Source organism: Phocoena phocoena, chromosome 3 (genome assembly GCF_963924675.1).
Source record: "Phocoena phocoena chromosome 3, mPhoPho1.1, whole genome shotgun sequence".
Classification (NCBI taxonomy): Eukaryota; Metazoa; Chordata; class Mammalia; order Artiodactyla; family Phocoenidae; genus Phocoena; species Phocoena phocoena.
In genome coordinates this window covers 65,745,192-65,768,014 of record NC_089221.1, presented here as the reverse complement: position 1 = coordinate 65,768,014, position 22,823 = coordinate 65,745,192, and the positions used below count along the sequence as shown (strand labels likewise).

General features: G+C 41.0%; 2 protein-coding genes across 2 annotated transcripts in view; one reads left to right on the top strand and one right to left on the bottom strand.

Moving 5' to 3' along the window:
• The first annotated feature begins 3,248 nt into the window (after window positions 1-3,248).
• On the top strand, window positions 3,249-5,035 carry RPS23 (ribosomal protein S23). The gene is made up of 4 exons (XM_065873202.1): window positions 3,249-3,302; window positions 3,765-3,924; window positions 4,592-4,712; window positions 4,841-5,035. Exons 1-4 carry the CDS (start codon window positions 3,299-3,301, stop codon window positions 4,985-4,987), a joined length of 432 nt encoding a protein of 143 aa, XP_065729274.1. The 5' UTR covers window positions 3,249-3,298; the 3' UTR covers window positions 4,988-5,035.
• A 16,405-nt stretch (window positions 5,036-21,440) lies between these two features.
• ATG10 (autophagy related 10) overlaps window positions 21,441-22,823 on the bottom strand; it is a 222,651-nt gene continuing 221,268 nt past the window's right edge. The window contains exon 8 of the mRNA XM_065875113.1: window positions 21,441-22,690. Coding sequence (XP_065731185.1) covers window positions 22,653-22,690 — 38 coding nt within the window. The 3' untranslated portion in view covers window positions 21,441-22,652. The remainder of the gene's footprint in view (window positions 22,691-22,823) is intronic.

Genomic DNA, 22,823 nt, shown 5'->3' with positions numbered 1-22,823 from the left:
CCAGTCGTGTTAAAAGCTAACTCTCTACCTACTCAGTCACTACACTGAATGAATCTGAACAATACACAAAACCATGCTGATGTAACTTTGTAACTACGGTTTCAAATGGGTCCTCAAAATTGTTCAACAATCCTACATTCTCTTGTCAATCTATCCTCCCACACTTCTAAATTAGAAGGCAAAATTCATGTTGAGACCTAATCCCCAATGTGATAGCATTAGTAGGTGGGGGGCCTTTGGGAGTAAATTAGGTTATGAGGGTGGAGCCCTCATGAATGGGATTAGTACTCCTATAAGGAGGGTCCAAAATGTCAAATATATCTCAATAAAACTGGAAAAAAAACACACAACAACAAAAAAACAGAATATAAATAAAAGCGACCCCAGAGCTGCCTTGGACCTTCTGCCACTTGAGGTTATTGCAAAAGAGTCTATGAACCGGGAAGCGGGCTCCCACCATACACCAAATCTTCCAGCACCTTTGTCTTGGACTTTCCAGTCTCCAGAGCTGTCAGAAATAAATTTCTGCTGTTTATAAGCCATCCAGTCTATGGTATTCTGTTACAGTAGTGTGACTGGATTAAGACACTATCCCTCAGTAAAAGAGGTAATAAAAGTATTTACCTTTCAGAATTATGAGAATTAAATGAGTTAATATATGTAAGGCACATAAAATATGTGGCACACAGTAAATACTATTTAATGCTAGCATTGTTATCCTACGTGATTTCACATCTTACCCCCTTTACTCAAACCTCTTTTCCCTACTCCTTCTCTTCACTGATGACCCTGCTAATTTCATTGAGATAAGAGTAGTCAAAAGAGAAGTTCCACATCTTCTTATCAACAGATCTTCCAATTTACTTGCAGTTGTACCCCTATACTCTGCCTTCTCTATTACTGTAGATAAATTGTTATTATTCCTCAGGTCAACTCCTCCACTTAGGGATTCCCTGGTGGTCCAGTGGTTAAGACTCTGCGCTTCCACTGCAGGGGGTGCAGGTTCGATCCCTGGACTGTAACTAAGATCACACAGGCCGCATGCGCAGCCAAAAAAAGAAATTCCTCCACTTAGGCACCCCTCTAGTCTACTCAAGGACTTGCTCATGCAGTCATCCCTTTTCTCTATGAATTATCTATTTTTTACTTCTCTACTGGAATAATCCCATCAGTATACAAAAATGTCATAAAATGTGCCCTCTTAAATCCATCTTGGCTCCACAATCCTCTCCAGATATGGCCCCCTTTCTCTGCACATTATAGAAAAACTCCTTGCAAAGACTGTCCATAATTGCTGTCTATAGTTCCTTCTCTCCCATATTCTGACTCCAACCCAATCAAGCTTACATCTTCACCACTCCACGGGATCCCCTCTTGACAAAGGCACCAACAACCTCCACATTGCCAAATCCAAATACAATTCTCAGTCCTCATCTTACCCTTCCTTCACACTTGCTCACTTCCACCTTCTTCACTTGGCTTTGATTAGAGTACGGCATTGGCCACTCCTTCTCAGTCTATTTCGCTTCATCTGCTTCTCTTCATACCACTAAGTTTCCGTGAGCCTAAGGCTCAGGCCTCCAACCTCTCTCTGTTCCACCTACAGTCATCCCCTAAACGATCTCACTCAGAGCCATGGCTTTCAATGCTATCTATTCACTGATGACTCTCCTGAACACCATACCCGTATATCCAACTGCCCACCTCACATCCCTACCTGGAAGTCTAACAAGCTTCTCAAAATTAACACATCCTTAACGGCACCCTTAATATCCCTTTCTAAATCTGCTCCTCTCCCAGTATTTCCCACTCTGTAAATAACACAAGTCATTCAGTTGCTCAGGTCGCAAATTATAACTAACTTCCCTCTCACATCCTACAGTCCTGAGCAAATCCTGTTGGCTCTACCATCAAACTGTAAATCTAATCCAACCACTTTTACCACCTTGGACTGAGAAGGGTATCATCTCCCAACTGAAGTAGCGTTAACACCCTCCCAACTGGCTTCACAGATTCATCTCTTACAGTTTTTTTCTCCTCACAACAGCCAGAGTGAAACTATAAAAATATAAACCCTATCTTGTTACTCCCCTGCTGAAAACTTTCCAAAGGCATTCAATCACAGGAAGAGTAAACCAAGTCTTGACCATGGTCTACAGGCTCCATATGACCCTGTGCACCTCTCAAACCTCACCTATCACCACACTACTCTTCAAGCACTCAGCTCCCCCCTCCCTGATCCCTCAGTTCTTGAGAAGCACCAGCCCATGCTACTTATGGAGAATCCCTCTTCTTGGAAGGCTTTACCCATACACTTGTCTGAATGGCTCCCTCTCTTGAGGATCTCAGCTCAAATGTAATCGCCACAGGGATACCTTCTAACACCACCCTACCCAAGGTAGCCACCTACATCCCCAAGTCACTATCACCTAACCAATTGCATTTTCTCTACAGCACCTTATCCATATATAAAACTATCTTTTTATTTTAAATACACTTATATTTTGTCTACTCATACCTAGAATATAGACTTTATAAGAGCAGAAACCTGCACTCTCTTGTTAACTGTTGTATCCTCAAGTGCCTAGAACAGTGCCGGGAACAGAGAATACATTTTAAAAACTAGTTGTGGAATGAACCAACATCCCAGAAAACTTTCATATCTACTTCATTCTCCAGGAGAAACTGAAGTTTAAAGACTCAATTAAATGAATCACCCAAGATTCCACAAATAAGACGGCAGCTTTGAGGTTTAAGGCCGGGTCTCTCACTAAAGCATGGGTTTTTAAATACTACGTCACCTTGCTTCACTAAACGTTTTTCAATTTACTGTGCTTCTTGTGAGTAGGAGTTAAGGCTCCGAGGTCTAATTTTCCAAACTGTACGCAAAAGGCCTCCACTCGACAGCACATAGAACCACACGCCTGACCTCTCCGTCCTCCGACCCAGCGCCACAAAGCCCGCCCTGTGGGTTTGCCCAGGGCGCCTGCGTCATGAGCGGGGCTCGTGCAAAGGCTTCTGGGATTGGTAGTCCCTGTTCCTTCTGTCCAAGGCATTCACATAAAAAGAAATAAACCCCAGTGCAAATTAGATATCTCTGAATTGGGCACAAATTAAACAGGACGCAGATTCTGGAAAGTGGCGCAGACTTCTCGTTTTCTACCGAGAGGCGCCAGCCGGACCAGGCGCTGCGCAGACAGCCGCAAGGGTCCTCATCTGGGCGGGGCTTGCTCGCGATGGCTTGTGGCTCCTTCCTGCGCTGCTTCTCTCTTTCGCTTAGGCCCGTGGCGCCGGCAGCATGGGTGAGGTGTCCCGGGCCGGGGTGAGGGGGCTTCGCGTGCAAACTGGGGTTTCGGGGACGGGCGGGCAGATAGAAGCAGAACGGTGAGGGGGAGCCACGGTGGGCAGCAGATGGGGAGCGCCGGGGGAGCGCCGCTGCCGCAGGCACATGGCCGGGCGGGAAGGGGCCAGGGTTGCTCGGAGGCCGCGGAGCCGGAGTTCGAGAGGGATGCGGGGATGTTGGGGAGGGCGCCGCTTCCCCCCGAGCTTTGGCGCGGGGCTTCATTCGTTGGGGAGAGCACACCTGTTGGAGCGCTTGTGTCCACGTCTTAGATGGTTCAAGGGAAACTTTGCGGTTCGGACTAGGGCCAGGGTGTGATGTCAGAGCCTACCAGCCTGTAGTCTAGAGGAGGTTAGTACCTGAGATAATGTAAAATAAGATTTGGGTGTTTTTACTGGGGATCTAAGGTGATTTTCAATTTTAGGCAAGTGTCGCGGTCTTCGTACTGCCAGGAAGCTCCGTAGCCACCGACGAGACCAGAAGTGGCATGATAAGCAGTACAAGAAAGCCCATTTGGGCACAGCCCTGAAGGCCAACCCTTTTGGAGGTGCCTCGCATGCCAAGGGAATTGTGCTTGAAAAAGTGTAAGTGAAAGTCCATCGCTGTTTCCTTCATGGTTTTAGTATGGTAACTCGGGATAGATGCGCTTAAAGGCGGCTTGATGTAAATTCTAGGTCTTTGTGTGTCTGTGTCTTTTGGGAAGTTAAATAACCTCCAGAGGTTTTTAAACTTTCAACATTAGTTTGGAAGGAATTGGGGTGGCATCGGAGGGGAGAAAGTAGCGATAATGAAACAAGGGACATTATGAGAGCTTAATACATGTGGAAACTGTTCTAAGTAATTCGCACCCATCAACTATTTCATCTTTACAATTACATCTTTCCCGGTGAGAAAACTAATATGGAGAAGTTTTGTTCTACAGCTAAGATTGAGCCACATGAATTTGCAAGCACTCAACTGTTTTTTGACTTTACTAAATGATCCCATCAAATTTAGTGGTACTGATTTGAATCCAGGATTTTTAGCTCTATTTCTTGGTTTGTGTTTTACAACTATAAAGAGGCCAGAAGTTTCCCCTATTTGTCTAATGAAACTAAGACTAAAGAAGAACTTCATTTAAGTTTAGCAATTTAGGATTATGTTGAAAAGGTAGGAATACTACAATTTCTAATAAGTTTTACGCTTAATGAACTAAAATGTGTCCCTTTTCAGAAAGCCAACTTACTGTGTTACATGCTGTTTATGTTTCAGAGGGGTTGAAGCCAAACAGCCGAATTCTGCCATCAGGAAGTGTGTCAGGGTTCAACTAATCAAGAATGGCAAAAAAATCACTGCCTTTGTACCCAATGATGGTTGTTTGAATTTTATTGAGGTAAGTGTTTTAGTCTGTTAGCTTCTGTTTTTGGGGTAGCAACTGTTTCCCTCAGTTGTTTATAGGATAAATGGGTATTTTGGGTGATTGCCACTTACACCAGAAGTAAACTGTTGATTTTATTCCAGGAAAATGATGAAGTTCTGGTTGCTGGATTTGGTCGCAAAGGTCATGCTGTTGGTGACATTCCTGGAGTCCGCTTTAAGGTTGTCAAAGTAGCCAATGTCTCTCTTTTGGCCTTATATAAAGGCAAGAAGGAAAGACCAAGATCATAAGTTTTGATGATGAAAGCAGGATAGTAATAAATTTCCATATGCCAAAAATATGTTTTGTGTCTTTTCTCACCACAGAGATGCATTGTATGCTTTACCAATTTTAGGAGATTGAGAAAACAGTTAATTCAGGATTTTCTAGAGTAAATGGAATTGATAACAAATATTTTCCCTTCTCCGTGGAATAAACAATATTGCTTAAGTCTGAAATAAATATACAGTGTTCCTGTGTAAGGGCCTAAAAAACTCCGAGCTTCTAGTGGGAATCATCTTGGGATCCCTGAGAAATGTACATTCCTGGATCCATCTCCTTAGGGACCCAATATGATAGATACTATGGTCAGGTTACTCCCTGCTCTCGTGATTTTCATTTATCTAAAGGTCACCAGGATCCATCTGGTAATTTTGTGTTTATGATAGCAAAACTTAGGCACTACACAGTTTAGTAGACAGGAGTTAATGGAAGTGTATCCCAGGCAAATTAAGGCGTAAGGGAGACCAGTTATGGAAAGATTGATCTAAGTACTCTTGTCTTGAGCTTGTCAGTAATAAAGATTTTGACCTTGAGATTTATTTTGAGGCACACAAAGTAGTGGAAGTGACTAGGTAGAAATGGTCCAGATGGGTCGGTTGTCTTTTGATAATTGAAGTGGGTGTTGGTTGGGTACATAGGGGTCCTCTGTCCACAAATTGCTTGATGATTTTGATGGGAAAAAATGGTAAAATTATATCTAAAAAAGTTTATTAGCCTTATGAAATCTGTGATCTGAAGAACTGCTTTTGGCAGCATTAGTAGGTATGAGTTAATTTGTTCTCTGAGTTATGTTTAAGATCTTTGGAAAATGGAAATTTTTGGCTTACTATCTCCCATTAAGATCAAGACCAGTATCCATACCTGGCATAGGAGACCCTGTGTGTTGTCTTTTCTCTGCCTGCTCAGCAGCACGACCTCTCACTTGCTCAAACCTGCATTCCCCAGCCAGCTTCAGCTGGTGCCTGGCAGGTCACCTGCTGCTCCTCCCACCTCAGACCTCTCTGATCCCAAATTCACACTTCATACTTGTGCTTATACTTGTACTCTCTGTGCTTATACTTGTCGCAATTGTGTGATTGTCTTTCCACGAGGGTGGAGACAGGCTGTTTTTTGTTTTTTTAATTGAAATATATTTGACATATTACTAAGACGTACATGTTAATTTGGTACTTTTTTCTGTTTTTTAATAGGGGGAAGCTTTTATTCACACACACAACTTGAATAATACCAGGGGAGTGTACCAAATTACTAGTGAGCAAGTTGGTTTTCGTAGACATGTTCTATCTTTAACAGGCTATCTCCACTGAAAATTTCAACCAAAGATATCAAATATAGACGTACACACATAGTACCATTCTCTAATCAATTCCACAGGATTTGGAGAGATGAGAAATATCTCTTTCATTAGAGCAGGAGCTAAATACATTGTCAGTTTGCATATGCTTTTCTTTTTAAACATTATTGGAGCATAATTGCTTTACAATGGTGTGTTAGTTTCTGCTTTATAACAAAGTGAATCAGCTATACATATACATATATCCCCATATCCCCTCCCTCTTGCGTCTCCCTCCCATCCTCCCTATCCCACCCTTCTAGGTGGTCACAAAACACTGAGCTCGTCTCCCTGTGCTACACAGCTGCTTCGCACTAGTTGTTTTACATTTGGTAGTGTATATATGTCCATGCCACTTTCACTTTGTCCCAGCTTACCCTTCCCCCTCTTCGTGTCATCAAGTCCATTCTCTACGTCTGCATGTTATTACTGTCCTCCCCCTAGGTTCTTCATAACCAATTTTTTTTTTTTTTTTAGATTCCATATATATGTGTTAGCATACGGTATTTGTTTTTCTCTTTCTGACTTGACTTCACTAGGTCCATCCACCTCACTACAAATAACTAAGTTTTGTTTCTTTTTATGGCTGAGTAATATTCCATTGTATATATGTGCCACATCTTCTTTATCCATTCATCTGTTGATGGACACTTAGGTTGCTTCCATGTCCTGGCTATTGTAAATATAGCAGTAATGAACATTGTACATGACTCTGAATTATGGTTTTCTCAGGGTATATGCCCAGTAGTGGGATTGCTGGGTTGTATGGTAGTTCTATTATTGGTTTTTTAAGGAACCTCCTACTGTTCTCCATAGTGGCTGTCTCAATTTACATTCCCACCAACAGTGCAAGAGGGTTCCCTTTTCTCCACACCCTCTCCAGCATTTATTGTTTGTAGATTTTTTGATGATGGCCATTCTGACTGGTGCGAGATGATTCCTCATTGCAGTTTTGATTTTCATTTCTCTAATGATTAGTGATGTTGAGCATCCTTTCATGTGTTGGCAATCTGTATATCTTTTTTGGAGGAATGTCTGTTTAGGTCTGCCCATTTTTGGATTGGGTTGTTTGTTTTTTGATATTGAGCTGCATGAGCTGCTTGTAAATTTTGGAGATTAATCCTTTGTCAGTTGCTTCATTTGTATTTTCTTCCACTCTAAGGGTTGTCTTTTCGTCTTGTTTCTGTTTTCCTTTGATGTGCAAAAGCTTTTAAGTTTCATTAGGTCCCATTTGTTTGTTTTTATTTCCTTTTCTCTAGGAGGTGGGTCAAAAAGGATCTTGCTATAATTTATGTCATAGAGTGTTCTGCCTATGTTTTCCTCTAAGAGTTTTATAGTGTCTGGCCTTACATTTAGGTCTTTAATCCATTTTGAGTTTATTTTTGTGTATGGTGTTAGGGAGTGTTCTAATTTCATTCTTTTACCTACAGCTGTCCATTTTTCCCAGCACCACTTATGGAAGAGGCTGTCTTTTCTCCATTGTGTATTCTTGCCTCCTTTATCAAAAATAAGGTGACCATATGTGCATGGGTTTATATCTGGGCTTTCTATCCTGTTCCATTGATCTATATTTCTGTTTCTGTGCCAGTACCATACTGTCTTGATTACTGTAGCTTTGTAATATAGTCTGAAGTCAGGGAGCCTGATTCCTCCAGCTCCATTTTCCTTTCTCAAGGTTTCTTTGGCTCTTCGGGGTCTTTTGTGTTTCCATACAAATTGTGAGACTTTTTGTTCTAGTTCTGTGAAGAATGCCATTGGTAGTTTGATAGGGATTGCACTGAATCTGTAGATTGCCTTGGGTAGTATAGTTATTTTCACAGTCTTGATTCTTCCAATCCGAGAACGTGGTATATGTATCTGTATCATCTTTACTTTCTTTTTTCAGAGTCTTATAGTTTTCTGTATACAGGTCTTTTGTCTCCTTAGGTAGATTTATTCCTGGGTATTTTATTCTTTTTGTTGCAGTGGTAAATGGGAGTGTTCCCTTAATTTCTCTTTCAGATTTTTCATCATTAGTGTATAGAAATGCAAGAGATTTCTGTGCATTAATTTTGTATCCTGCTACTTTACCAAATTCATTGATTAGCTCTAGTAGTTTTCTGGTGGCATCTTTAGGATTCTCTATGTATAGTATCATGTCATCTCTATGTATAGTATCGTGTCATCTGTACTTCTTTTCCAATTTGGATTCATTTATTTTTCTTCTCTGATTGCTGTGGCTAAAACTTCCAAAACTATGTTGAATAAGAGTGGTGAGAGTGGACAACCTTGTCTTGTTCCTGATCTTAGTGGAAATGGTTTCATTTTTTCACCATTGAGAACGATGTTGGCTGTGGGTTTTTCATATATGGCCCTTATTATGTTGAGAGAAGTTCCCTCTATGCCTACTTTCTGGAGCGTTTTTATCATAAATGGGTGTTCAATTTTGTCAGAAGCTTTTTCTGAATCTATTGAGATGATTGTATGGTTTTTCTACTTCAGTTTGTTAATATGGTGTATCACATTGATTGATTCGCGTATATTGAAGAATCTTGCATTCCTGGGATAAACCACTTGATCATGGTGTATGATCCTTTTAATGTGCTGTTGGATTCTGTTTCCTTCTATTTTGTTGAGGATTTTTGCATCTATGTTCATCAGTGATATTGGCCTATAGTTTTCTTTGTGACATCTTTGTCTGGTTTTGGTATCAGGGTGATGGTGGCCTCATAGAATGAGTTGGGTAGTGTTCCTCCCTCTGGTATATTTTGGAAGAGTGTGAGAAGGATAGGTGTTAGCTCTTCTCCAAATGTTTGATAGAATTCGCCTGTGAAGCCATCTGGTCCTGGGCTTTTGTTTGTTGGAAGATTTTTAATCACAGTCTCAATTTCAGTGCTTGTGATTGGTCTGTTTATATTTTCTATTTTTTCCTGGTTCAGTGTTGGAAGGTTGTGGTTTTCTAAGAATTTGTCCACTTTTTCCAGGTTGTCCATTTTATTGGCATAGAGTTGCTTGTAGTATTATCTCGTGATCCTTTGTATTTCTGCAGTGTCAGTAATTTGGTACATTTGTATGTGGTAACTGGACTGGCAGTTCTTGGTTTCCATCCCAATGTTTCCTAGTGCCTCTAATTGCACAGTTACTGGTTAAGCCATTCCCAAATGCTGACCAGATGCTTCCAGATGGGTGTAATTGAGCCAAATGGGGAGCCCCTGGGCCTCGCCTGCCTGTAACAGAAGAGGCTGCTGAGGGTCACAGTTTAACTGCCGGGCTCAGGTGCTGGGAGGGTGGGGCCCTGGCAGTAGGAAGCTCTGCTCAGGGGCGGGCGCGCAGAAGGGAGGAGGGGTCGGACGATAAGGCCGGGTGGAACAGACAGCCACCTACTCCCGCGTCTCGCTCCTGCAGCGCTGAGACCTCAGCCAAACCTATAAAGATGAACAAGCCTGGGAGTTAAAACACCCTGCTACAATGGTTCGCACTTGTCTCCTGGGTACACCCAGGACGCCTCTGTCCTGTGACAACTGACCCATAAATCCACCACAGGTTCCTCAGACCCAAATGTTTGACCCTGATGTGAGTTGCCTCTGCCTCCTGTGTATTCCCTCCATCCCACCCCCTACTTCCCCACCACCTGTGAATAAAGCCCCTTCATTCTTGGATCCTTCTCGAAGTTCTAGGGAGGGAAATGAGGCAGTAACCTTGGGAGCAAAATTTAAGCAAAATCCCAGCAGCTCTTTTTGGTAGAAATAGAAAAGCTAATTCTAAAATTTGTATGGAAAGGCAAAAGAACTGGAATAGCTAAAACAATATCGAAAACGAAGAATAAAGGTGGAGGAATCACAAACTGGTTTTAAGACAATTTGTAGCTATAGTAATCAAGAGGGTGTGGTGTCGGAGGAGGGACAGACACACATCAATAAACTAGGAGACTGGAAATAGACTTACACAGGTATGACCAACAGCTATGTGACAGATACAAAAGTTATTGAGGGGCGGACAGATACTTTTTTCAATAGATAGTGGGGACTTCGATTAGCAGAAAAATGGACTTCAACCTAAACTTCACACCTTTTACAAAAATTAACTCAAAATGGATCATATATCAATATAAAAAGTAAAGCTGTAAAAATTATAGACAAAAACATCTTCATGACTTAGGGTTAGGTGAAGAGTTCTAAGAGATTACACCAAAAGCACGTTCCACAAAAAGAAAAAAAGGATAAAGTGGTCTTCATCAAAATGAAAATCTTTTGTTCTGTGAAATATCTTGTCAAGAGGATGAAAAGAAACTACAGAAAAAAAAAAAAAAAAGAAACTACAGACTGGGAGAAAATATTTGCAAGTCACATATCCAATAAAAGATTTGTATCCAAAATACACGAAGAACTCCCTAATCTCAAAAGTAAGAAAACGATCCTATTACAAAATGGATGAATGAACAAACATTTCACTGAAGAGATGACAAGCACATGAAAAGATGATTAACATCAGCCGTTAGGAAAATGCAAATTAAAATCATAAGGAGATATCACTATACACCTAGCAAATGACTAAAATTAAAAATACTGACAATACCAAGCACTGGAAAGACTGGAGCAACTGGATTGTTGGTGGGACTCTGAAATGGTAGTCACTCTAGAAAAGTTTGGCAGTTTCTTATAAAGTTAACATATGCTTAGGATCCAGCAATTGCACTCCTGGGTAGTTATCACACAGAAATGAAATGTCTGCCCACACAAAATCCTGTACACAAATGTTCATGGCAACTGTATTTGTGATAGTCAAGAACTAGAAGCAACCTAAATGTCCTTCAGTGGGCAAATAAACTGGCTGCATCCATAAATGAAATGCTACTCAGTCGTAAAAGACACTTGTTGCGTGCAACAATTTCTATGGATCTTAGTGGTATGCCAAGTACAAAAAGCCAATCTCAAAAGGTTACATATGTCTTGTATCATTTCATGTATATGAACTTCTTGAAATGACAAATTATAGCAATGGAGAAGAGATGGGTAGCTGCCAAGGATGAATGATAGGGATAGAGACAAACAATAAAAGAGTGGCAGGAGGGAGTGTCTTTGTGGTGATGGAACAGTCCTGTGTCCTGATTGTGGTGGTATTTACACAAATCAATACTTGTGATGGAATTTCATAGTCCCCAGAAAGTGCATATAAAAATTGATGAAATAAAGCAAGTTCTGTAGTTTAGTTAATACTGTTGTCAATTTACTGGTTTTGAAAATATACTCTGGTTATCAAGTATGTTATTAAGGGGAAGTTGGGTGAAGTATACAAACTATACTGTTTTTGCAACTTCTTATGAGTCTTAGTTACAAATTAAAAGGTTTAAAAATTGTGGATGAGTAAATATTTAAATTCTATGACCTCTTACATTTGCCTAGCAAACCCCAAACATATCAGAAGTTGTTAGTGCAGAAAGAATCTGGAGATCACTTAGTCCTGTGGCTCCCAAATCCAGAACGTCAGAGTCCCTAAGGTATTTGTTAGATTATACAAATACTCCGGATCTTCTGGAAAACAATCTTTACAGTATTTCTGGAAAAAATCTGTCTTATCGACAAGCTATCAGGCAGTCTTTATGAAGCTATCCCCTTGCTTTCCACACTTATGGGGATACTACTGCTCTATTCCAGCCACCTCATTTTATAAGTCAGAAGCCAAAAATAGCTCAAGTATTTTTGAAATAATTTGCCGAAGTAATTGGCATAGCTGAAACTAGAAAAATAATCTGTCCTCTAAACTGTTTCTGTAGGAGATGCACCTCATAGCAAAATAATAAACACTACCTTACAGGTGGCTCCTTCGTGAATTATGGCATACATAATGCTGGGTATTTAATAAGAGTTTTTGTTGTAAACTGTATTATGGAAATACACAATACCTCAACTATATGGGGTTTTTTTCCTTTTATTTTTTGATAGAGCTGAGAGACAGTTCTAATTTGACAGCTATGCAAATTTGAATGTATATCTTTGTATAGATGAATTCATTCCAGGTAAATGCCTGGATTTTGTTATAATAGTCATCTGTGGGTAACATTCCTGGAGCCTGTTTCACGTTTGTCAAAGTAGCTAACATGTCTTTATTGATTTTATACAAAGTTGAGAAAAGAGACTAAGGTCATAAATTACCATATTACAATAAAATTTTCACTAACAGCTGCTTGTATAATCTTTATTCTGACCTATAAAGTCTAAAATAAAATGGATCATCCAAGTATTAACTCACATTTCTTATGATATTGTACTTGGGGGACTGCCTTGGCAGGATGTACTAAGCATTCTTCGTTTCTAGCACAATTTCTATCCGTATTATTTGGTAAAATGATGTTATATTTACTAGTATGTGAGGAAAACAAGTGGACTTTTTAAAGCTTATTGTCATGGTATTGTCACCACAGGAGTTTTAGAGCAAAGTATTAGAACATTTAACAACTGAATATTTTAGAGTGATCATTTGAGGGGACCCAGGAGTGACAGATAACCAACATTTCCAAATATGCACACAAACAGTTGCCACCTCATTCAGACTGTCACTTAAGCCTTCAATATGTGGTATCTATCTTCAAAATGAGGGAGCCACTCACATACAGCCCTTAGAACTTGAGCCAGGCTTGATGAACATCATTGACCTCCCTTGCTTCCCAGAGGATCTGAAGCTTTCAAACAGCAATTCTGATGATAAGGAGAGCTTTTCCTGTAGGAGGGAGAGGAGGAAATTGTGGCCTCCGATCACCCCTTCAGACCTTGCAGTCTGAGAAGTGTCAGCTTCCTCTGCAGGTCCTTACCAGTGATCTGCTTATTTGTGGTAATAGATTATTGACATGAATTGTCTAATCTACTCATAGTGTAGGTAGGAGTTTTTGTTTAAGTCTAGCTTTCTAAACCTCTTTGTAGTTAATTAGAAGTTGAACAATGGGTCATGTTACTTGGCTGGGTTACAAGTGTAGGACATGCTGAGCATACCCAAATTTTCAAATAAGATGAGGTTAGATGCTGATATATTATAATGCTTTCTTACCTCTTTAACAACCAGTGAATGTTTAAACCTGTACAATAGGGGGCAGAGTGAGCCACATTTTAAATAATTCTTTTTTATGTCAATCACAGCTGAGAACAGTTGAGGGAAATGTTACTTGTTGAAACACATTTTGGACATTAACACCTGCTTTGGAAACAATGACATGAAATAGATTGTCTTGTCATATCTTTCTCCCCCAATAGCTTGGTGAATTTGTTTATCCAGTTTATAAGAAGATATGTTTTCTCTATATAGCTTGACAGCTTCAGGTATTGTTTTTGTGTGTGTTTGCAGGTAAGTTGGACCACACTGCCCCCCCCCTTAGGTTCCTGATAGATTCCAGGTATTTCCTTAGAATTTTAATTCCAGTATATACAATAGTTGACTTTGTTTATTCTATATTTTACACATTTTCTTATGTTTATAATTAGGTAGGTTTTTTCCCCCGTCACCATACCCCTTTTCCTCCTGCCCATGACATAACATAGATGTGTGTGTGTATGTATGGGTGTGTGTGTGTGTGAGATAGAAGAAAGCCATTTTGAACGATTTATTGACTAAGAGTCTTGATCTAGGATTATATTTTAGAGGGTCTAGGAATCTCCTGAAACTGTATGTAGAATTTTCTGATATAAATATGTACCTGTGCGTGTATGCATACACACACACACACACACACACACACATACCCAACACATACATTTTTCTGGAAAAGGGATCTATATATTTTTCAGATTTTTGAATGGTTTCTTCCCAAGAAACCAGCTAGTGTTTAAATTTGTACATCAGTGAGCGGATTATTACATAATTTTCCAATTTAATCACAGCTGAGAACAGTCGTGAGAAGTTGCCTGTGATTTGACATCATTTATGAAATGTCCCCAGAGTGGTAAGGATCTGTGGATGCATGATCCAGGCTGCAGAACCTGCAACCTATACATTTCACATACTGCTTTGACGGCACCAGCTAACCTACTTATGGAGCAGTGGGCCATTTTAGAGAAAAGTTCCACAATGTCACTGGTAAATACAGAATCAGAAAGAGGGTGTATAAAGCCCCAACCTCAGGAATAAATGCAGAGGGCAAAAACCCAAAGATGTTTTAACACCTAAGACTGAAGTAAAACTTGACAGAATAGATCAAATAAAAAATGTGCAGTGTGTGCCTGTAAAAACAAACGACACAACGTTTGTGTTTGCTTTAAAATATTTAAGCAACTATAAAGTTTTAAAAAAGGGTTAAATGAAGCAAATACGGCAAAAATCTTGGTAACTGCTGATTCTGATTTATAGGTATGTTAAAGTTCATTGTACTATTTACTTTTCGGTATGTATGAAATTTCCCATAATAATTTTTTAAAATTACATACATGTCCTAATTGCTTAACTGCCATACTCTCTCTGTTCCTACCAGAACCAGTACAGTCAGCTCTGATAGGGGCAAAATGAAGATATGGAACAATCAAGTGGACAATAAAGAAGCTGGAAACTAACCCTAGGAGCACTGAGACACATGTAACACATCAGGAAGAAACAAAGCTGAGAATCCATGCAAATTTTAGCAAGACTAGATGAGAAAAATGATCAGTTCAATAATAAAAGCACAATAAACTGAAATCATTTTCATTGATTTTAGGAAATGGTAAAACACAGACTGCTTTGGGGAATGTAAATTGGTATAGCCTTACTGGTAGAACAGTTTAGCGACATGAATCAAAAATCTTAAAACATTCCATATCCTTTGATCCCTTCATTCCCTTAGTAACAGTGTAACCCAGAGAAACATAATGTGAGCAACTATTTCTGCACACATATCTTACATTTGAAAGCTCTGGGGGGAGGGGGAACCCTACTGAACACTATATCCCTAGCACAGGTCCTCCTAACCATGCAGGAAATAAGTGCTAGTTGAATGCATGTTAAATAAACAGTGAAGAATTAGAAACAACCCCCAAAGCCCTAAAACTATTTGGTACATTTTGATTTAAAAGAAATACTAGTCATTTTAAGTTGTTTTTCTTCAAAGAATGTTAAATGACATGGGAAAATGCTGCACATAAAATGTTAAGTGGGAAAAATCAGGGTGTAAAACCATATACAGAATGATCCTAATTAAATATGTTTAACCACAACAAGAAAATATATCAAAATTTTAACTGTAGTATCCCTGGGTTATAAACACAAGTAAGTTTTAAATTTTCTCCTTCAAATTTTTCTGCGACTTCCAAATTATAAGGACGAAAATCTTTTTTTTTTAGTGAATTTTTAGTGTTGCAGTCTCTGGATACATGTGTATACTGCATTAAAAAAGAGCCCAAGTCTTCTTTGATCACTTCCAGTCCAAGTTCCCACTCTCCACCTCTGAGGTAACCTCTCTTACAAGTTTTGTGTGTCCTTCTGACCACTTTAATGTTTTTAGATACATATACTGTATATGTACTACAGAAAATGTGTGGTATTAGTGTATTTTTTATATAGTGTTAAGTGGCATGCATAGTTAGCATCTAGCTTTTGTTTTCTGTTTTAACTCAACATTCTACGAGAATTGCCTGGTTTTTTTTCTTTTAATTTATTTATTTCATTTTATTTATTTTTGGCTGCGTTGGGTCTTTGCTGCTGTGCGCGCCACACACGCACACTTTGTTGCTGTTGTGGTGAGCGGGGGGGCTACTCTTCGTTGCAGTGCAAGGGCCTCTCATTGCGGTGGCTTCTCTTGTTGAGGAGCATGGGCTCTAGGTGTGTGGGTTCAGTAGGTGTGGCTTGCGGGCCCTAGAGCACAGGCTCAGTAGTTGTGGCACACGCACGGGCTTAGCTGCTCCGCGGCATGTGGGATCCTCCCAGACCAGGGCTCGAACCTGTGTCCCCTGCATTGGCAGGTGGATTCTTAATCACTGCACCACCAGGGAGGCCCCGAGAATTGCCTGTTTTGATACATGGAAATGAATTCACTCCCCTTAACTACTATATGCTACTATATTTAACCATCTCCTCTCACTACGCAGGAAAGGGCTTGGGTATTCTCTCTCTGAACCTACTGAAGGAGGGGGCTATGGAAACCTCCTCCCACTCTGCTGCTGGTGGCAGGGGAAATGAATCTTCTCAAAGGATAGAGGAGTGGGTGTCAGTTCCCAGGAGCAAAACAGGTCCAGTCCTTAGCGTCTGCAGAAAGGAAACCATGGGAGGCTTCCCCTGGGCTCAGTGATCACCCACATACACAAACATTCCACAGAGATCTATTGAGTACTACCAAGTGCCAGGCACCATACTAAACCCTGAAGATCTGGCATGCACGTGTAAATACCAATGCACCAACGGCTGCAGATATACTGAACTATGACTTCCTGTTAGCCTATCAGGGCATGCTTTGTTAAATTTCTGCTTCACTGTTATTACTAACAGTGATCTCTGGGTATTTGAAAAGCTTTAAAGTAACCCAAGAAATCACCACCTAGCCATAGGTTTTATTTATTCTCATGTAAAGTTTATATGAATGTAGGAATACATGTGAGATTCCAGTTTGTTTTTAATAATTTACAAAATGGGACTTGGTGATCTCTAAAATCACTTTTCAGCTCTAAGTCTGTACAAGATATTTGCAATAGGACTCTTTGACCACTAGGTGTCGCTATTGACAACACAAAAGTTAGACAAAAGCAAGGGGTTTACATTACAGAACTGCTACAAAGAACACTAAGAAATTTAAGAATAAAAATGTGAAAGCACTTTTACAGACAAGCCCTGTAAAAACCCAGAAGGGGCGCTTCCAGAACCTATGTGCATATCAGTTCCATGGGCATGCTGATAGTTAAGTACTCCCTATACCTTCCAGAACAACGTTTAGCAACTTACCGGTCAGCAGCTTAAGAAGGGAATCAAAGGTCTTAGAATTGGAAGGGAGTTTATTTGCCTATTAGTTTTCAAATCTCTGCTCCCTGGAGTTAGAGATACGTTTACATCACAACCTAGTGCACACACACACACACACACACCATAGACACAGATTTTCTATGTCTGTGTTTCTACTTCTAGTTGAAATCAAAGTTTCACAAAACAATGATAACCTCACTATGTGCAATGCACTTTTTTCTATGTACTTGTGAACTAATAGAAAACATATATTGGTCTTTGCCCCAGTTCCTGGCGCAGAGCTCCTAAATGCCTTGGAATTTCCCGGGTGATAGGAGTGGCTTTTGTTCTAATGGGTTGACTCTTGGTGGGCTCCTGAATAGCTTCAGGATGGGAGCTGGTCGCCAGGAAGACCAAGCCCTGATTAAAAGCTTGGAACTTTCAGCCCCATCCCCCGTCATCCGGGAAGGGGAGAAGGGTTAGCAGTGGAGTTAATGATTGATCATGCCTATGTGATGCAGCCTCCATAAAAATTCCAAAAGTACGTGGTTCAGAGAGGCTCCAGGGTGGTGAACTCGTCTACATGCCAAGAGGGTGGTGCTCCCCAACCACAGGGGGACAGAAGTTCCTGCACTTGTGACCCTTCTGGACCTCACCTGTGCAGCTCCTCCTCTGTATCCTTTATCATATCCTTTGTTATATAACAAACTGATAAGCATAAGTAAGTGTTTCCCTGAGTACTGTGAGTCATTCTAGCAAATTACTGGACACAAGGAGGGGGGTCATTGGAACCCAGATTTATAGCTGGTCAGTTAGAAATACAGGTGACAATCTGGGACTTGCAACTGGTATCTTAAGTGGGGCAGTCTTATGGGACTGAACACTTAACCTGGAGGATCTGATACTAACTTCAGGTAGATGATATGAGAACTGAACTAAATTGTAGAACACTTAGCTGGTGTTGCAGACTTGTCTGATGTGTGGAAAACGCATAACATCTAGTGTCAGATGTGCTGTATGATAGTATTGTGACAGTAAAGGAAACCCAGGGAATGCTTTTCCTAGACATATTCTATTTCATAAAAAAATACTGGTCATACAATAAATTGATTTTACTTGAACTAATACCCTTCCTTCCATTTAATACGTTAGGAAACAGAGATTCAGAGAGGTGCAGTGACTTGCCCCAAATAACACAGTAAACCAGGACTCAGACTTTTCAGGACACTGGCAGGTTTTGCTTTGAAAGGTGCTAGGCAAAATTCAAAAACTGTCCTTGACATACTCCCAGCCCTTTCTGCACTCCTGTTTCTTCTAAAGTTTGTGGGCCAGTGCCTGCTGGTGAAAAAAACCAACAAAGTGTATGTGTGATTAGTCCTTTTAAAAATATGAGTTCTTTCTGAAATACAAATATGATCACTTTAACTGTTCTACTTGAATTCCCTCAGCACCTCTTTGTGGTTTTCAGGCCAAATACAAATCATCAGTGTGGCAATAAAGGCTCCTCCAGACCTGGCCCCAGTCCTGCTAGCCAGCCTCACTCTTTACCACTTCCCCACATGCAACTTCAAGGTCTTTCCTTCCTCCATTCTTGGCCTGGCTAAATCCTAAGTTTTTCACAACTCTACTCACATTCCTCTTCTGTGACTCTTCCCTGGTGCTTGCTTCCCACACCACCGCTACAACACACGTCGTGCCATCAATCTTCTTCTTGTCTGTCTTCTCCACTGGACTGGGGCATTCGTATGAGCCAGGTCAGGGCTCTCGGTCTGCTGCCCCTGCCACCCAGCCTAGGGCTCAGCACACAAGAGGAACTCAGTAAGTATCTGCCGAAGTGAATCTTTGCATATTCTTACTCTCAGATTTTAATCCCCCCAAAACTCCAACTCACTGGAATATCAGCTCTCTGAATTATGTAAGAACTAGTTTTTCTTTGTTTTTTTCTTAACACCTTTATTGGAGTATAATTGCTTTACAATGGTGTGTTAGTTTCTGCTTTATAACAAAGTGAATCAGCTACACATATAAATATATCTCCCTCCCTCTTGCGTCTCCCTCCCACCCTCCCTATCCCACCCCTCTAGGTGGTCACAAAGCACCGAGCTGATCTCCCTGTGCTATGCGGCTGCTTCCCACTAGCTATTTTACATTTGGTAGTGTATATATGTCCACGCCACTCTCTCACTTCGTCCCAGCTTACCCTTCCCCCTCCCCATGTCCTCAAGTCCATTCTCTACCTCTGCATCTTTATTCCTGTCCTGCCCCTATGTTCTTCAGAACTTTTTTTTTTTAGATTCCATATATATGTGAAGAACTAGTTTTGATAATGCAGATCTCTGTTTCCTAATATCTTGAGAGTATTAAGAAAAACTATACCTATCTTGGGAGAAATGGATGCAAAAACCCACTTCTGACTTTTTTTTCCTCCTTTTCTTATACATATTGGGTGGGGGATGGTAGTTTCATTTTTTTAACCTCCAGATTGTAGGCTAGTACCTGATGATCAGCACACCCTCTGACCCTTCCATGGTTACTCAAAGAACTAGCCCACCCACTCGGGTCCCCAGACTGAAAGCTTTCCCTGGATCACTTACGAGGGGCAGACAGCAACCCTTCCTGAATGCCACCTTACAACATACCCAAAAAAGTGGCTCAAGAAGTTACTTATTATCCATCAAATCAGAGTGAAAAGGAGATAGTTAAATGCTTCTATGAATAAGTACAGGGATAACAAAGGGAGAGGTCCAACACGGGGGGCTGTGGTGGTCAGAGATGGCTTTGTCAAGAGTGGATCACATATAGCAGGTTGAGAATTGGGCAGAGAGATGGGGAGGGAAACACTTCCAGGTGAGAACCAGCATGAGGGACAGTCAGGCTGTGGGCAGAGAAGGCGCCCGACCAGGAGCCCATTCGCCTGGGGGGAAGTCAGGCCCAAACAGAGGTGGGAAGGGGCAGGCATGTGCCTCGACGGCAGCAGGGCAGATTACCCTCTCCCGCTGACTCCATGCGGCACTGTGTTAGTTATGCAGTGCATTCAGACTCACTCACCATTTCGATCTCTGTGCCCTTCTTAGGCGAGTGGGATTGATATTAACGGACTTTTTAAAACAGAAGTGGTAACAGACTAAAGGAGATTAAGAAAATTAGCTCAAGCCACGCAGCTAGTAGCAAACCAACCTCACCGTCCAGCTCCCTAGACCTCTCCCAATTTCACAGACCCAAGAGTCAGGTGGGCCTCAAAATTCACATGGCTGAGCTTCCTCATGGTGCAGATGAAGACTCTGAGGACCAAAGAGGTGAAATCGTTTTTCCAAGATCACACAAAAGTAGAGTTTAGGAGACTGACTTGTAGCAGCTTTAACCAGTCTTGTTCCTCACTGAAGGGGCTTTGCATTGTATTGGCTGGAGAGGAAACCCCGAAGAAAAAAAACCCTCATGTTGCAGAGAAAGAACTGTTACTTTGACAAAACAAAATATTTTCTAATTTTATGACACTTGGGATAACAGTCTGTTATTTAACTGCATTCTTAAAACATGGAAATTTTTATCAACCAAAAATTAAAAGTTTAAGTGAAAAAAATTCTGAAAAAAATAGAGCTGCTTGAGGAGAAGCATCTGTCTGGGGAGGGTGGTCTCTACAACCTACAGGAGATCTTCAGAACTTTGTTCTGCCACTGGTGAGTTTTTAGGTCTTCATCAATCAGGGAATTAAAAAAAAATTAACTTAAAAAAAAGAAACTAGGGCTTCTCTGGTGGTGCAGTTGTTGAGAATCCACCTGCCAATGCAAGGGACATGGGTTCAAGCTCTGGTCTGGGAAGATCCCACATGCCGCAGAGCAACTAAGCCCATGCACCACAACTACTGAGCCTGCACTCTAGAGCCTGCAAGCCACAACTACTGAGCTCATGTGCTGCAACTACTGAAGCCCACCTGCCTAGAGCCCGTGCTCCGCAACAAGAGAAGCCACCGCAATGAGAAGCCCGCACACCGCAAAGAAGAGTAGCCCCCGCTTGTGGCGACTAGAGAAAGTCCACGCACAGCAACGAAGACCCCACACAGCCAAAAATAAATAAATAAAATAAATAAATTTATAAAAAAAAAAAAAAAAAAGAAACTACACACTGCCCCCAAACTGACAGACTACTATCATCTCAGAATCTGTTCAAAAAGGATAACTAGTATTTCCAGACGAGTACATCATCCAGATGACACATTATTACAATTTTTTTTTTTACCCTAGAAATGACATGGCTTGAGAAATGACTTGCTGAGAAATCTGTGTTTACATTAGGGAGAGTCGGGGGCGGGAGGTGGAAATCCCTTGCAGAAGCTGAAAAGATGTTAAGTGGTAAATACGGAAATGCCCAACAGGCATGTGAGCAGGCTCTCATCCCAGCAAGAATGTGTGAAGCTCAGCGTTTTGAGCTTTGCTTTTAGCTTCTCCAGCGGTTTGAATTAACCCTTTCTCCACTTCTGTTCCCTTCGTGAGAGTACAGCCCTTAACCTAGAGACTCACAGGGCTGTCGCGGTCCTCTGCTATTCGCCAGCAGATAATCCCCTCATCCTAACTGCTTCTCCAAAGTAGGCCGCCTCTCCAAATGCCTCCTAGACTTCCTTGCTATCCAGATTCTCGGGGCAAGGTCCGGGCAATGTTAGGAAGTAAGTCCATCTTGCAGGAGCTATGCACAGAATTGGAAAAGACCTACTGGGAGACCAAAGCAACACAGATAAATGCCACTTGAAAGGTACATCCAGACCAGAACTTCTTCAGGAGCACGTGCATCAGAATCACCCCAGAGGGGCTGTTCCAGCAGGTGGCCCCAGCGTCTGTAATTGTAAAAGATCCTCAAGTGACTCTAAAGTGCATCCCCCACTGACAGACACTAATCTAGATGCTCTAAAGAGTCAATTACGTTTTTCTCTTAGTTTAAGACCCTAGCAAGTTAAAATGAAAAACAAAACAGGCAACCCCAAACCGAAAATTCTATGGTTCATCTTAATATCTTACTGACTATTAAACTTATTGACAGCCTAGGTGAATGACAATCAAATATAAGAAAGGTGACCATTTAATGAATATTTGCATAATACTTTACCATATTTTCTCATACACTAAGGCTCTCATGTGCTTCACACAGCAACCCTGTGAGGTAGCTTGTTATTCTCAAATTAAAGGTGAAGAGAACGAGTCTCAGAGACATGAGGGAACGACCTGGAAGTGCCCTGATGATGTCAGTATTTCTATTACCAAGTTAGATTCCTTTTTTGCTATTTATAGTGATTTGTGTCTTTGCAGTGTGTCTTCTAAACATAGAGTACATCAGTTGCTGCAGACATTTGCTTCCAAGGGAAAAAAAATCCACGTCAAAATCTCGGTGATCTGAATCTCACACCATATTGGTCCCATTAAAACCAGGGCCGGCCACGTAAACTCTCAGAGTTCTTCTAAGCTCTTTGGCTCAATAGAAGAATCTGAAGAACAAGAACAAAACAAAAGCCAAGAAAATAAAAGAAGGTTAACTGAGCAGTGAAGACTTGTTTCAAGAATATCAATTCTAAAATAAAACCACTCAGCTCTGTGGTTGGGTGAGTGTTATTATAGCAA